The sequence below is a fragment of the Actinia tenebrosa genome, unplaced genomic scaffold, assembly GCF_029948245.1.
Source record: "Actinia tenebrosa isolate PJP-AT-01 unplaced genomic scaffold, QUT_ActTen_1.0 PGA_scaffold8__29_contigs__length_14323225, whole genome shotgun sequence".
NCBI lineage: Eukaryota > Metazoa > Cnidaria > Anthozoa > Actiniaria > Actiniidae > Actinia > Actinia tenebrosa.
This window is the reverse complement of record NW_028292585.1, coordinates 5,341,020-5,353,377: the sequence shown is the minus strand read 5'-3', so window position 1 is coordinate 5,353,377 and position 12,358 is coordinate 5,341,020. Positions and strand designations below refer to the sequence as shown.

The following is a 12,358-nucleotide window of genomic DNA, read 5'->3' as shown; positions in this document are numbered from 1 at the left end:
TCTCTCCACCACATCAATCAAATTGCCTGCTACAAAACCCCCCCCCTTCTTTGAAAAAATCCGATCCGCCCCTGATTGTGGTATGTTTAGAATGAGCTTGAAGCCCTTGAGAGTGCTTAGACAATTTGAAAATGCTACAACAAGAAATTCGGGTGTTTCTACTGCAAGCAATTTTGCAAGAAAAGGTATGTTGCTTTTTAATTAAAAATACGAAGCTCTTTCTGATAATTTTTCCTTCCCTCTACCCTCCTACTCAGAGTCCCCGGAAAAAAAAAATCAAGAGCAAACAAATTTTCGAATTATAAGGTCACCCTATGACAAAGTAGTAATTAGTACTAAGATTTTATAGTATATAGGTATTAACTTTTTTTTTATAAGATGTTATGTCATCATATACAAATGGCAGGAACACAAGACATTTGTAGGATTTGTTAATAGCATGTTGCATAACTGGAAAAGAAATAAAAAATTCTAAAAGAATTTGCATTACACCAAAAGTGTGCAAGAACAGAAAGAGGAAAAATGAAAGAAATGAGTGAATTGGTGTGTGAAATGTGATTGTCCGGGTGGAGTGGGTCTTGGAAAAGGGGACTATAGTAGGTGGAGACTGACGATTCACAACCTGACGTGTGTAAGTCATCCTTCAGAGTCCAATGAGAAAATGAGACATAGTCGATAGTAATATTTATCTGTAACAAGTAATAAAAATAGAATTAATTGAGTGATTTATTCATTTATCTACATGTGAAATATATTTATTAAATCTTTTTTTTTATAAAAATAAAACAAAACAGATGTTCGGAAAAAACATAAATTGTCTTTGAAGATGCTAAATCAACAATTTCTAGCAGAATAGAGTTTGATGGCACACCATCCGTGATAAATGGCATAAAAGGTCTATGATTGTCCATCATGGTATTGACAGAAACAAGGCTGATAAAAGGCAATATCTTGAAAAGATGCAGGTACTTGAGTTATGATTAGAAACAAGTCAATGTCTCTCTTAACTATCTCTCTAAAGAAATCTATCCACACTTTTGCAGGACAATAGTGATCATTTTTCATTTAAAAAAGCGAAGATTTCTGTTCAAAATACTAAAAGGTGGACTGCCCTGCCCTACTTCAGACTATGAGGTAGTTTTGATATTAGTCATGATGAACAATTAACAAAAAATAACATTGTGTAGTACCAGAAACTATCCAGCCCCTCTCCTCCACACACACACATAGGGTATGTTGAATTTCTGAGGGGTGGGGGCTGGATCAAAGAAGAAGCTCGAAAAACCATACCCTCTTCATCGCATCATCCCCGTATAGTCCCATTTATGGGAGTACCCCACTCTCCCACTCCGGGCATTACAAGAATAGGAGCCTGTAAGCGCACTACATGCCTACGAGCCTATGCGCCTACATTACTGATTAGGTTTTTTTGATTGACGGCAGCGAAAAAAACAAATTTCAGCGTTGCAACTAGGAGCACCGAGGTCGTATGTTTATGAAAATAGATGTAAATCGATTAAAAAAAAAAAGAAGTCTAAAAGGATATAGTTTCGACATACAGTTGTGAATTTTAAGAGAAAATTTGAGCTTAAAAAAGCTTGTCATTTTGGAACTCGCGTAAGAAGTAACGTCCAAAGTTTAAAACAAACTATTTCGTGAGTCCCAAAAATGACACAATAATTATGCGCTGTCAGTTTGGAACTCGCGAAGTAACGTCCAAAGTTTTAAACAACTATTTCGTGAGTACCAAAATGACACAATAATAAAACATTGTTACGATTTTGCAAACAATTGCTGTTAAAATACTTTGCCTAAAATCTTACCTTTATTTTTGTACGGAACTTGGAGGTAGTCCTCATGTAAGAAGAGAAAAGCTTTAAGAAAAAGCACAGAGCCATCTTGTTTGTTGTTGGTCACGTCACGAGTCGGTACGACGGAACGAGTCCGTCGGGAACACGAAGATGACGTCATTTTCGGGATGTCGTTTTGAGTCTCGCGAAAATAGCCTCTACCAGGGTGTTCTCCTTCCTAACAACCACAGGCAACCACAAGACACTTTTGAAATGACTTTTCAAACATTTACCAAAAAGCGAAGGAAAATTAGATTTCTGACAGTTACTACTATTATTTTGATGCTTTGAAGACTTAGGCAAACCTTTCTTTACTTTCGATTTAATTGAGACCATTTTTATAGGCCAGTTGTTTGTTTGTTGGGTTGTCAAGGTGCTCATTACGTACATTAATTAGTTAGGCAAAATATACCAATCCAATATGGTGGATCTTATTAATCCTTATTCTTTCAGTTTTTAGCCGTATTTTCGATTGAAAATGCCTCAGTCTTTTCTAAACTAAGCTAAAAACCTACTGATGCTAGAGAAATACTTATTTTTAAAGCCAAACTTTTCATCTCAGGACGGCATGCCGTCAAATTATAGTCGATCCATTCCGGAATTACGTATTGAATTCGAAACGTTTAAGATTTGAAGTCTTCTAGTTGTTCTTCAATCTCGTCTTCGTCTGAACATGGGCTGTGGATCTTCTGCTTCTGAACCAGTAAGTAAAATCGATCGTTTAATTTAGGTAATTTTAGATATTTTGGACCCGGTGTTTTTACTTGAATTTACAATTAAATACGATGACTTGTAAGTTTATATGAGCACTGAATGATGTTGATTTTTTTGGTTATAATCTCTCTTTTCAGGTACATGTTCAACATGTACAGCCAATTCAGGCAAGTACAGCACCATCCTCCACAACAAGTAGCTACCACAACACACTACGCAGGAGCACCAGGTTAGAAATTTGGTCTTGTGGTTCCTAAATACGATTTATTATTGTATTGATTTTCTTCAATAATTGAGACTCCTTTTCTTCAATTTTTTATCGATAAAAACAAACCTGAAACAACCTAGGTTGATCTAAGTTGGAGCACAGCTAACTGCCCTAACTCACAGATCTAATTGTAATTTAGCTTGTTAGGTTTTGTGTAGGGAGGAAGTCAGAGAACCAAAAGAAAAACCCTAAAATCAAGGGAGAGACCTTACACTTATAAACTCTACTGACTTGTGATGGTAAGTCCAGGAGTCCAACCTAAGACCCCAGAGGTGAGAGGGATACATAGACTACCACAACACCACCCTTGATTTCCCTTTATTGATTTGTCTTACACTTTTTTGCTTCCATTAATATTAACTTTGACTGTTTGTACTGCTGAATAACGAAACAAAATTAACTTAATATATCATGATGTATGAATAATTTTATCAGGACCACAGTATCCTCAAGCACGGTATCCACAACAACGAGGTCCACCTCCTGGCTACCGACAACCCTACCCCCAACAAACTGTAGGGTATGTTCAGCAACCTAATGCGGTGGTTGTGCAAGACCGTGGAAGCTCCGCTGGAGATTTTATGGTTGGAATGGCAGCAGGAGCAATGATGAGTAATGCTATGCATGGGCCTCACTATGGCTATCACCATGGTTACCATGGTTACCATGGTCACGGTTTCCATGACCACCACCATTCAACAGAAGTACATCATCATGAACATTTCCATGAAGCACCAGACCAACAAGGACAGGAGTTTGACTATGGGGTTGACCCTAATGGTGGGGGCTATGATGGGGGAGGCTATGATGGTGGTGGATATGACGATGGCGGCTATGATGGTGGCGGCTATGATGGTGGTGGTGGCTTTGACGGTGGGTTTGATGATGGTGGTGGATTCGACGGTGGTGAATAAGGACAAAATGACCTTTTGAATAAATGCAATTTCAAAGAAACATCTACTCAATACCTTGTGTGGTATGGTGCAAGAGATGAATCAAGAATTTTCTAAGATCCTGGCATTGATATGTTTCAAAGTTTTGCATTTTATATATAGTGCACATAGAAATATTAATATAACTACTCATTTAGTTACACAATTAGGGTGTTTTGTATGTAATTATTATTTTAACTGCTCTCAGTTAAAAAGACTATTATTGACAAATGATGATTGTTTAATCTCCCCAAGTATACTTCTAGTACATGAAAATGCCTGGCTATACATCAGTAATGGGTGATATTGTCCAAGGTAGGATTCATGAGTAAAGAAAAAATAATAATAAAATGGAAAACATTTATCTAGATAAACTTCACTTGGCTTACTTAAACACTCTCAAATTTAATTTCCATCAATTTCAGTTGTTGGGTTACCTGTGGTATTTGTGCAAGGTACGGTCACCCTTCTAAAAAAATACAAAAAGAATCTGCTCATAGACATTTGCAAGAATAGGACCTTTGCACGATGGCGTCATTGACCTATACTACCAGAATCCCTTGCACACTTTCTTTTGTTCAGTTTATTACCACCAATTGTCTTACTATTCTCATGAGGGAATACAAATTTAAAATAAAAAAATTTCGCGAAGCATTATGGTAGTGGGAGTCAAATGACGCCGTCGTGCAAATGTCCTATTATATTTGATGTTTTAGTGGTGTAGCTGAGAAGCTTCATAGGCTTTGAACAAACCAACATTTATTTAAAAACTTCTTCTAAACTGCACGAGTCGAGCCTTGTTTTGGTTACCACAGGCAGCCCAAGGCAATGGGGATAAAATGAGATGACTTTAAGTCATATAATGTTTAAAAACACTCCTGTGACAGGAGTTACAAGCAGTGGACATTTGATATATTTTAATTAGGTTTTCCATTTGGCCATGCATTATTTCAGTCATCAAGCATTCAGTGCTACATACATTCAAACAATTTTTTGAAATTGGTAGTTTGAAATGGAAAGCAATTTACCAGGCCAACTTTATGCAGCCACATTTCTTGTGAATAAATACACTTAACTATTCAACAATTTATAATACTGATACAGATGTAATTCAATTGAAATTAAGATCATTAAAATTTATCATTTACTTCATATATAATGTTCTTTAGAGTTCAGTAATAGGGGTAGTGGGGGACGGGTGAGGAAAAACACAAGGGAGTGGTCATTTTTTATGCAACAATCTTGGCGATGGGGTCACCCAGGTATTGGCTAGCAAGCGAATAACAACCCCTTCCCCACCCTCCCAATAAAGAGTGAATGGGTTTTCCATTGCAGACCACATTTCATTGAGTTGTTTCCATATTCATGTATCTTCTTGTGCACGTGTGCAACCAATGAACAAAGAACAGTTTCTTTTCTCTGGCGTTCCTCGGTGCTGACCAAGAGAAACGCAGGCTTTGGGGATGAAGAAGAAATGATATACTCTAGGAAATGACACGGCGTCTGAACTCAGAGGTATATTGGGCTTCCTGTGGTAGCAAACCCACGTGTTTTTTGGTAAATTCAAGATGGCGGACGAAGATTCGGAAGTGGAGTTGGGTTTCGTCGAAAAACCAGAAAATTCCATAACATTATCAAGTCCTTTCTTCCCTAGTAAAGTCGGCGGGAAACCATCATGGCTTGACCTAGAAAACCTGCCGCCTTTACAGCTCTTAAGCTGCAAAAGTTGTAAAAAACAAATGGTTTTTTTGCTTCAAGTTTATGCGCCGGTTCACGAAGACGAACGATGTTTTTCACAGAACTGTCTTTGTTTTCTGCTGTAAAGACGGAAAATGCCATAAGAAGGACTCCAGTGAAGCTTTTCTTGCTCTACGAAATCAGCTTCCTCGAAAAAATAAGTTTTATAGCTCTACAGCTCCTCCAATATTCGTTGAGGGAGAGACTGTGACGCTAAAAACCCTGGACTCTCGATTTAGACCTCGTAATTTTGCTTGTCTTTGCGAAACTTGTGGTTGTTTAGGAGATAAGAAGTGTTCTCAGTGCCATGCTGTTTCTTATTGCTGTCGGGATCACCAGGTTTTTGATTGGAAGGCTGGACATCGAAAAAAATGTTCAAAACTGGCAGAGGAATTGGCTTCTGGTAAAGTAAAAGGTTAGAAATATGTCATAGTCTAATCCTTACAGGGGATTTGGCCTTTGCCCCCTGACCCCACCCCCTTACAGTCACCATATCTCAGCATTGCAACCAATGCAACATTTCTTGCCTCACCCCTTCTATACCCACTTTCATTTGTACATACTTTTATGATAGAAACGTCTACATCATGATCACAGGCTGATTAATTTTCAGCCAAGTCATACCTTATTTCTGACTAAACGTTACTCCCGGGGGGGTACTCCCATATATGGACTATACGGGGATGATCCGCTGAACAGGATATGGTTTTTCAAGCTTCTTGTCATAAACAGGGTATGCAATTTCACTCAAGTTCCAAGTTCTTCCTGAGTTTCCTGTCATATTCAGGGTTTCTACTTTCATATTGACCGAAACTGGTTATTATGGTCGTAAAAAAACGATACGCAAGAAGACATGATAATTGAAATAGGAACTCAGTGCAATAAATTATATCTTTTATCATAAACAGGGTCCACAAATTTGAGTTTTTTTATCATAAACAGGTTACCCCTTTCAGAATCCCAGCGGAACACCCCTACCCAAATTCTGCCGGAATACACCCCCCCCCCCCCCCCGGGATGTTACTGGTCAAATTGATCAGCAATCCAAAGATTTGACCAAAAAAGTCCTAGTTCTGGCTTGAAATTGTCTGATTTCTGGCCTATATTTTAAGCCCTGTGTATGTCCTCTAAGTTAGTACCATGTTTCCTACTCACACGAAAACCACTCTAAGATAATGACGAATTCAATATTGACCTATTTGGGCCACTTCTATATTGACTTCTCCTCTTATTGTTTTTAGTGGACATGCAATCAAAATCAACAAACAAGCTACTTTTTCCAGAATTCGAGATCATCACAGAACCAGAGCCTTCAGAGGTGGAATCTGAAGAGCGCAGTGAAAAAGAGCGAATGAAAGACTTTGAAAAAATAACTAAAAAACTTGACCAAGTTGATCTTGGTGGCCAAGACGATAAAGAGCTGGAAAAACTTGCAATGGCTGGGAAGGAAGACATCTTGGCTGATAAGCAGTTCAGGGTATTTAAGAAGAGAATCACCAGGCAACCTGACCAGGTATGATGAAAAGTTAATACAACACTGTTTTAAATGCTACATGCTGATTTTATCGATGAGTGGTCAATGGGCAATAGATTTTGACCTTCACACTCAATAAGCTAAAACAACCTCTGGGCTGATCTAAGTCAGGGCATAGCTAACTCACAGATGGAACACTGAAACAACCTCTGGCATGATCTAAGTCAGGGTAAAATCAAATTGGTTTTGCGGAGGAAGGAAAACTGTAGAATCTAGAGAAAAACTCTTGAATTAAGGAAGGGACCTAACAAATTCTAATCACGTGATAAACAATCCAGGAATCAAACCCAAGTCCCCAGAGGTGAGGGGCGAGTGCACTTTAACCATGCTACCCCTTCCTTTCATAAAAAAATGCAATAACTAGTGATGATCCATATCTGTTAAGATGCTGAGATACCAGCGTGGAGCAAAACCTCTTTTTGTATCAAAACAACACCAACCAAGTAATGAGTTGATTCCAAAGTGTTCTTGTGGGGCCAATAGACAGTTTGAATTCCAGGTAAGTATGTTACAGATTCACTTCTAGAGGTTTCACAGCACAATGTTCAAAAGAATGACAAATTTTAATGTATTTGCATAATTCTATGCAAGGGCTTTTTGCTACCAAGAGAGCTTTTACACACCTTATTAGGTAAAACCAGCCGGCTTCACATTGAAATGCGTTGTTGTAACATACGAAAGACAGTGCATAGAAGTACAGTATGCAAATACATTAAATGTCGTCATGATTTGCACTGTAATTATTACAAGCCATACATCTAAAATCTTTTGTTCTGTAAGCTTCCTGTTGCAAGCAAACAAAGAGGAAGACTGGAGTAATTTGAAAGGGAAGGGAGTTTGGTAGCATATTCATGAAATCTATGGTGTTATTTATATTCCTCTAAACATATTGCATTGAGTGCTACTGTATGTAGGTTCTGCCATTAGTGACCCATCCCTTCTTCCCCCCTCCCCAAGTAATGATTGTTCCAATGCCATTTTTATTTTTCTTTAAAACAGATAATGCCACAGTTACTAAATCACCTCGGTGTTGACAGTGTTGAGGAAAGTATTGACTGGGGTACTATACTTATATACACATGTACCAAGAACTGCGAGAGTGATACTGTTGCATATCATGAAGAGTTCGTCTGGAAACAAGATTTTACAGATACTGGTATTCCTGGAAATGCCCTGTTCTAGTAATCTGACTGGTAGGCATCAGGGCTTAAAATAATGGCTGATCAGTTGCCAATCATGCTCACAGGCCAAATTAGTTTTACCTTAGTCATTAGTTTTAGCTTGGTCAAAATGATCAGCAAGGCGAAGATTTGACTGGACAAGTCCCAGTTTTGGCTGGACAATGTTCAATGTCTGGCCGCTATTTTAATCCCTTGGCATTCCTTCAATTAGCCGTGTTTAATTTGGTAGTATACAGGACACCACAACTTGATTAAGACTAGCAGTTGCTCATTGGGACTGCAGTGTAGCCTGCGGCTGCGTCACATACGGAATTTTCTTCGGATGTGATGCAGACTACTGCAGCGGTGTTTTAAATACAACATGATCAGGTGAAAAGGGTAGTGGTAAAATTTGTAGGAGATTATTATTTGTGTATTAGGGTGTAATGTTTTAGCAAGGGGGTTTTAAATATTTTTCAATATATTGTAGATACATGACCACATTAGCTTCGCTGTAATTTCATCATGTTTATAAAAAAGGCAAAGCTATTATCATCATCATTATCATCATTATCCACAATCAAAATATAGGTGGTCTCAAAAAGAATATATCTCCATTTCTGCATTTACATGTAAAAATATCCTTCATTTTTCTTTTTCTTTTTCTAAAAGAAATACAAGGATTGATTCAAATTTTATTTTAAAAGACAATGATTTTTAGATAAAAAAATAAAGTGCCAAGGATTACAAGATGTTATATTATAGTCATGATAACATCAACTGACTTGTAACTGTCGACCTGTATTAAAAAGAAAAAAATTCCAATAAGTTTTTATGTTTCTCAGTTGTCACTCCAATGAGAGAGGATTTGTAAATTATGTATCAATAGTTTTTAACTCGTGGATACTTGAAGTGCATAGAAATAAGTTATTGCAAGGGGTCTGAATATGCAAATGTACCACTCACTCACTAACTCACTAAGATGTTAGCAGATCGATAAATTATTCATATTTATAGTTTATAGGAGCAGGCGTAGCTCAGTTTGGTTAGTGCGCGACCTTCAGAGCTTGAGGTCCACGGTTCGATCCTTAGGATCTCCACGTCTGTTTCGATTTCTCTCTAATCTGTGTAGCTTCAGCTTTAAATACTCTTAAAACAGAGCACTGATGGATCCGAGAGAGGGGGTAAAGTGGGGAACTGTCGGATTCCATTGATAGCAGTTGAATTTCAACTGAAGGAACTGCCGACGTTTAATATAGGTACTTTACTTTTTTTTACTGGTATTATAACTTACGTGGTCTGAGTTGTATAACTCTGTCGAAGTATTTTGGTGGAAGAAATCCTTTTTGATCTCCTGGGCAGAGGATTACATTATTGGTGGATCTGAAAAACTTGTAACCATCTGAAAGAAAAAAAAGTTGGTAAATAAAATCCCCAAAATAAAGTGACTTCAAATGTAATTTTTACACAAGCTCACAAGCTTCCATGAGAAAAGTTTGAATAAATTTGGCCATTTTTTCCAAATAGCTTATGTTAATTGCAGGATATCATATTTTACTTTACCTTTAATTGCCTTATCTATGTCAACAAAGACAAGTATTTGACAGCTGGACCTCATGCCACTGATGACACCATCATCGCCTGGTTCTCCTGGTGCAAAGTGAATATGATTGCGTGCCATTCTGGACAAACCCTATGTGACATAAATAGAGGGATATTACATGAGCGTGCAGAGATACGAAATTTATCTTCTAGTGTAATATTCTGTTTATTATATAATTGTCCATAAAATCAACTTAATAAGCTTTTAATTATTATGAAAAGTTTTTATTTATAAACTAATTAGCATGGTAACGATATTTTCACATGTGAAAATAGCATGTTATTTTCACATGTGAAAATATCAGTTTTTCGAAAAGGAGAAATATAGGTATTTTATGGATAACTATATGATAAATGATATTATTCATGCACTAAAATGTTGAAAATAGACCTCTCTTTACCTTGGACATAACGTTTTCCTATTTTATTTGTCAAAACAGTTGTGCATGAGAAGGTACATGAATATGGATACAACTCATGAGAAGACTGTCATATGAATATGGATTGGACTTAAACAAAGAAACTTATTCCCAAGAGAATAACGTGGTCAATTGGGAAAACATTATACCCAAGGCAAACGGTCTATTCAATGTATCTTAAAGCAAGGTCTTTCCTGACCTGTTTTTGAATGAACTGCCATGCCTCAAGGTATGTCCCATGTACTACGACAGGTGCCTCAGTTGAGCCTTTGATTGGCTGTAGGTCCAGACCATCAACCTGAGAAATGAATAAATGAATGAGACGAATTGAACAATAGAAAACATAAATGAAATAGTAAATTCAGAATGATTGAACACTTAACTAGGCGTATTCTGAACTAATTGAGTTAACTAAATAAGTGATGGAAGAACATGAATTATTTTACGACGCATTCAATTTCCCATGCATTACGACCATTTTTTGAGTGCAATTACAGAGCTATATTACATGGTCTGTGAACTGGTTTTGAGCAAGTTTTTTTGCTGACGTCAGCGTGAGGAAATTTTCTCCTTTGTCTTCATGCTGCATATGTCAGTGTTTTGAGCTTGTTACTTTTCAAGTTTGCTTGTTTACAATAAAAAAATGTTTTTCAAGCACTCTAAGGGGCTAAAAAAATACAGATCCTTTCATTTCTAAAAACAACCTCTATATAATGAATGAGAACGGAAAATACAAAAAAACAAATTTTAAATTTTGCTATGTTGTGATTGATTCATTTCATTTCTTCCCATTTTGTCCTATTTTTCATTTATTTCCATTTACCTCAAGAGTATGGCCCTGATTTGCTCTGATCATCAACCTTCCATTAACTGGATCATTTTGTACTGCAAATCTTTTCTTGTCATTTACTTCCACAACATGTTTGACATCCCCCTCTGTGTACTGAGAAAACTGCTTCAGTCTCAATATCTCATCCACGAATAGAAAACCACCTATAAATACCAAAACACAGCTCAGTCCATACTGAAAAATGGAAATCAAGTCAAGAGTCGAGGTTGGTGTAGCAGTAATGCACATGCTTCTCACCTCTAGGGTCTCTGGTTCGACTCCTGATTTTGGCATCACATGTGAGTAGAGTTTGTTAGATGCCTCCCAAATTCTTGGGGTGCAACCACGACTCAAAATCCCTTAAGATATAAAGAAGATGCCATGTTGGTTGATCTAACAAGAGAAGCTAATAAGGAATGCTTTGTTATCGTCAACCAACGTGACGGTGATGAAGTAACATCCATCCCAAGAATAGTACCTACTAGTCATTATCTAAGTAGATCGTTGGACCTACCTTCTTGTAGAACAAGTCCTTCTTTCGATGCTCCATGTCTACAGATATATCACAAGGCCTTTGAAAGCTTCACCTCGGGAGATTCCTTCTCAATGCATAGAAGATATTAGCACAAAATCTCAATAAAAACCCTTCAAAAAGTAGCTGCAAAAAGTAGTTTCTTTCTTGCGTGAGGAGTGAGGATTCCCTTAAACTTGATTTATTTGTTAAGAGGAAATTCATTTGAGTTGCGTAGGAAAACATTTATGCCCTTAACTACAAACCTGTCTCCTGGCTCGTCCTCCCCTACCACGCGAAGCAGAAGCCATTCAATGTAACTGTTCTCCTTATTTTGGGGCTTTTTAGGTAGGTTCCGGATCAGCAGAATTATACTACGACTAATAGATCGCCTTAAAAAATAACCTAAAGTAATCCCTCACGACATTGTATACACTCTGTGGTGCAATGTCATCATTACTTCCAGGCGTTACTAGTAGGTCCGTGAGAGGCTGAGAACCAGAAATTGGAAAAAATTAGGACATGGAACGGAGTAGCATGGGCGCTACCGCATCAGCGATAAAATAAAAATACCGGGTATGCTGGTCATAGCAAGGGATTAATCTTGTGCTGTCAAGGGGCCGACCAACCTCTCCCTTAGGCTTCGGTCGAGCTTCCTGATCAGTCTGCAAGTCCTCGGATAGCGTTGTCGGGGCCGAAATCTCCGGCGTAGCTGTAAATGCTTCGCGCTGCCATACGACGGTTCATCACTCGATGTCTGGAAGTATGGTCCTAAATTCACCAATTGATGAAAATGATGATA

The 12,358-nt window shown here is 37.7% G+C and overlaps 3 protein-coding genes across 4 annotated transcripts; 2 read left to right on the top strand and 1 right to left on the bottom strand.

Moving 5' to 3' along the window:
• Window positions 1–2,414: 2,414 nt before the first annotated feature.
• On the top strand, window positions 2,415–4,923 carry LOC148905029 (uncharacterized). Its single transcript, XM_089024054.1, has 3 exons — window positions 2,415–2,553; window positions 2,702–2,793; window positions 3,268–4,923. The coding sequence occupies exons 2-3, from the start codon at window positions 2,706–2,708 to the stop codon at window positions 3,744–3,746; spliced, it is 567 nt and encodes a 188-aa protein (XP_088880180.1). The 5' UTR covers window positions 2,415–2,553; window positions 2,702–2,705; the 3' UTR covers window positions 3,747–4,923.
• A 408-nt stretch (window positions 4,924–5,331) lies between these two features.
• On the top strand, window positions 5,332–9,643 carry LOC148905028 (uS5 assembly chaperone PDCD2-like). Its single transcript, XM_089024053.1, is given in 5 exon segments — window positions 5,332–5,554; window positions 5,556–5,916; window positions 6,743–7,014; window positions 7,421–7,534; window positions 8,035–9,643. Coding segments are annotated over 5 exon segments (1,152 nt in total). The 5' UTR covers window position 5,332; the 3' UTR covers window positions 8,218–9,643.
• Window positions 8,879–12,008, bottom strand: LOC116302237 (tRNA 2'-phosphotransferase 1-like). Of its 2 annotated transcripts, XM_089024055.1 has the most exons (8): window positions 11,823–12,008; window positions 11,560–11,644; window positions 11,304–11,404; window positions 11,040–11,209; window positions 10,416–10,514; window positions 9,759–9,888; window positions 9,490–9,597; window positions 8,879–8,994 (listed from the first exon to the last, which is right to left on the bottom strand). In XM_089024055.1, exons 4-8 carry the CDS (start codon window positions 11,070–11,072, stop codon window positions 8,972–8,974), a joined length of 393 nt encoding a protein of 130 aa, XP_088880181.1. In that variant the 5' UTR covers window positions 11,073–11,209; window positions 11,304–11,404; window positions 11,560–11,644; window positions 11,823–12,008; the 3' UTR covers window positions 8,879–8,971. The 2 variants fall into 2 exon arrangements, with proteins under 2 accessions (XP_088880181.1, XP_031567327.2); XM_031711467.2 differs by lacking the exon at window positions 11,304–11,404.
• Between the last annotated feature and the right edge of the window lie 350 nt (window positions 12,009–12,358).

Bases quoted from the DNA above. Each gene is read 5' to 3' on its own strand.
- LOC116302237 (XM_089024055.1), bottom strand. From the start codon at position 11,072: ATGATCAGAGCAAATCAGGGCCATACTCTTGAG. The intron at 10,515-11,039 runs GTAAATGGAAAT...TTCATTTCTCAG, and splicing joins ATCAGGGCCATACTCTTGAG to GTTGATGGTCTGGACCTACA. The intron at 8,995-9,489 runs GTAAGTTATAAT...TTTTTAATACAG, and splicing joins AGTTATACAACTCAGACCAC to GTCGACAGTTACAAGTCAGT.
- LOC148905029 (XM_089024054.1), top strand. From the start codon at position 2,706: ATGTTCAACATGTACAGCCAATTCAGGCAAGTACAGCACCATCCTCCA. The intron at 2,794-3,267 runs GTTAGAAATTTG...TAATTTTATCAG, and splicing joins ACACTACGCAGGAGCACCAG to GACCACAGTATCCTCAAGCA.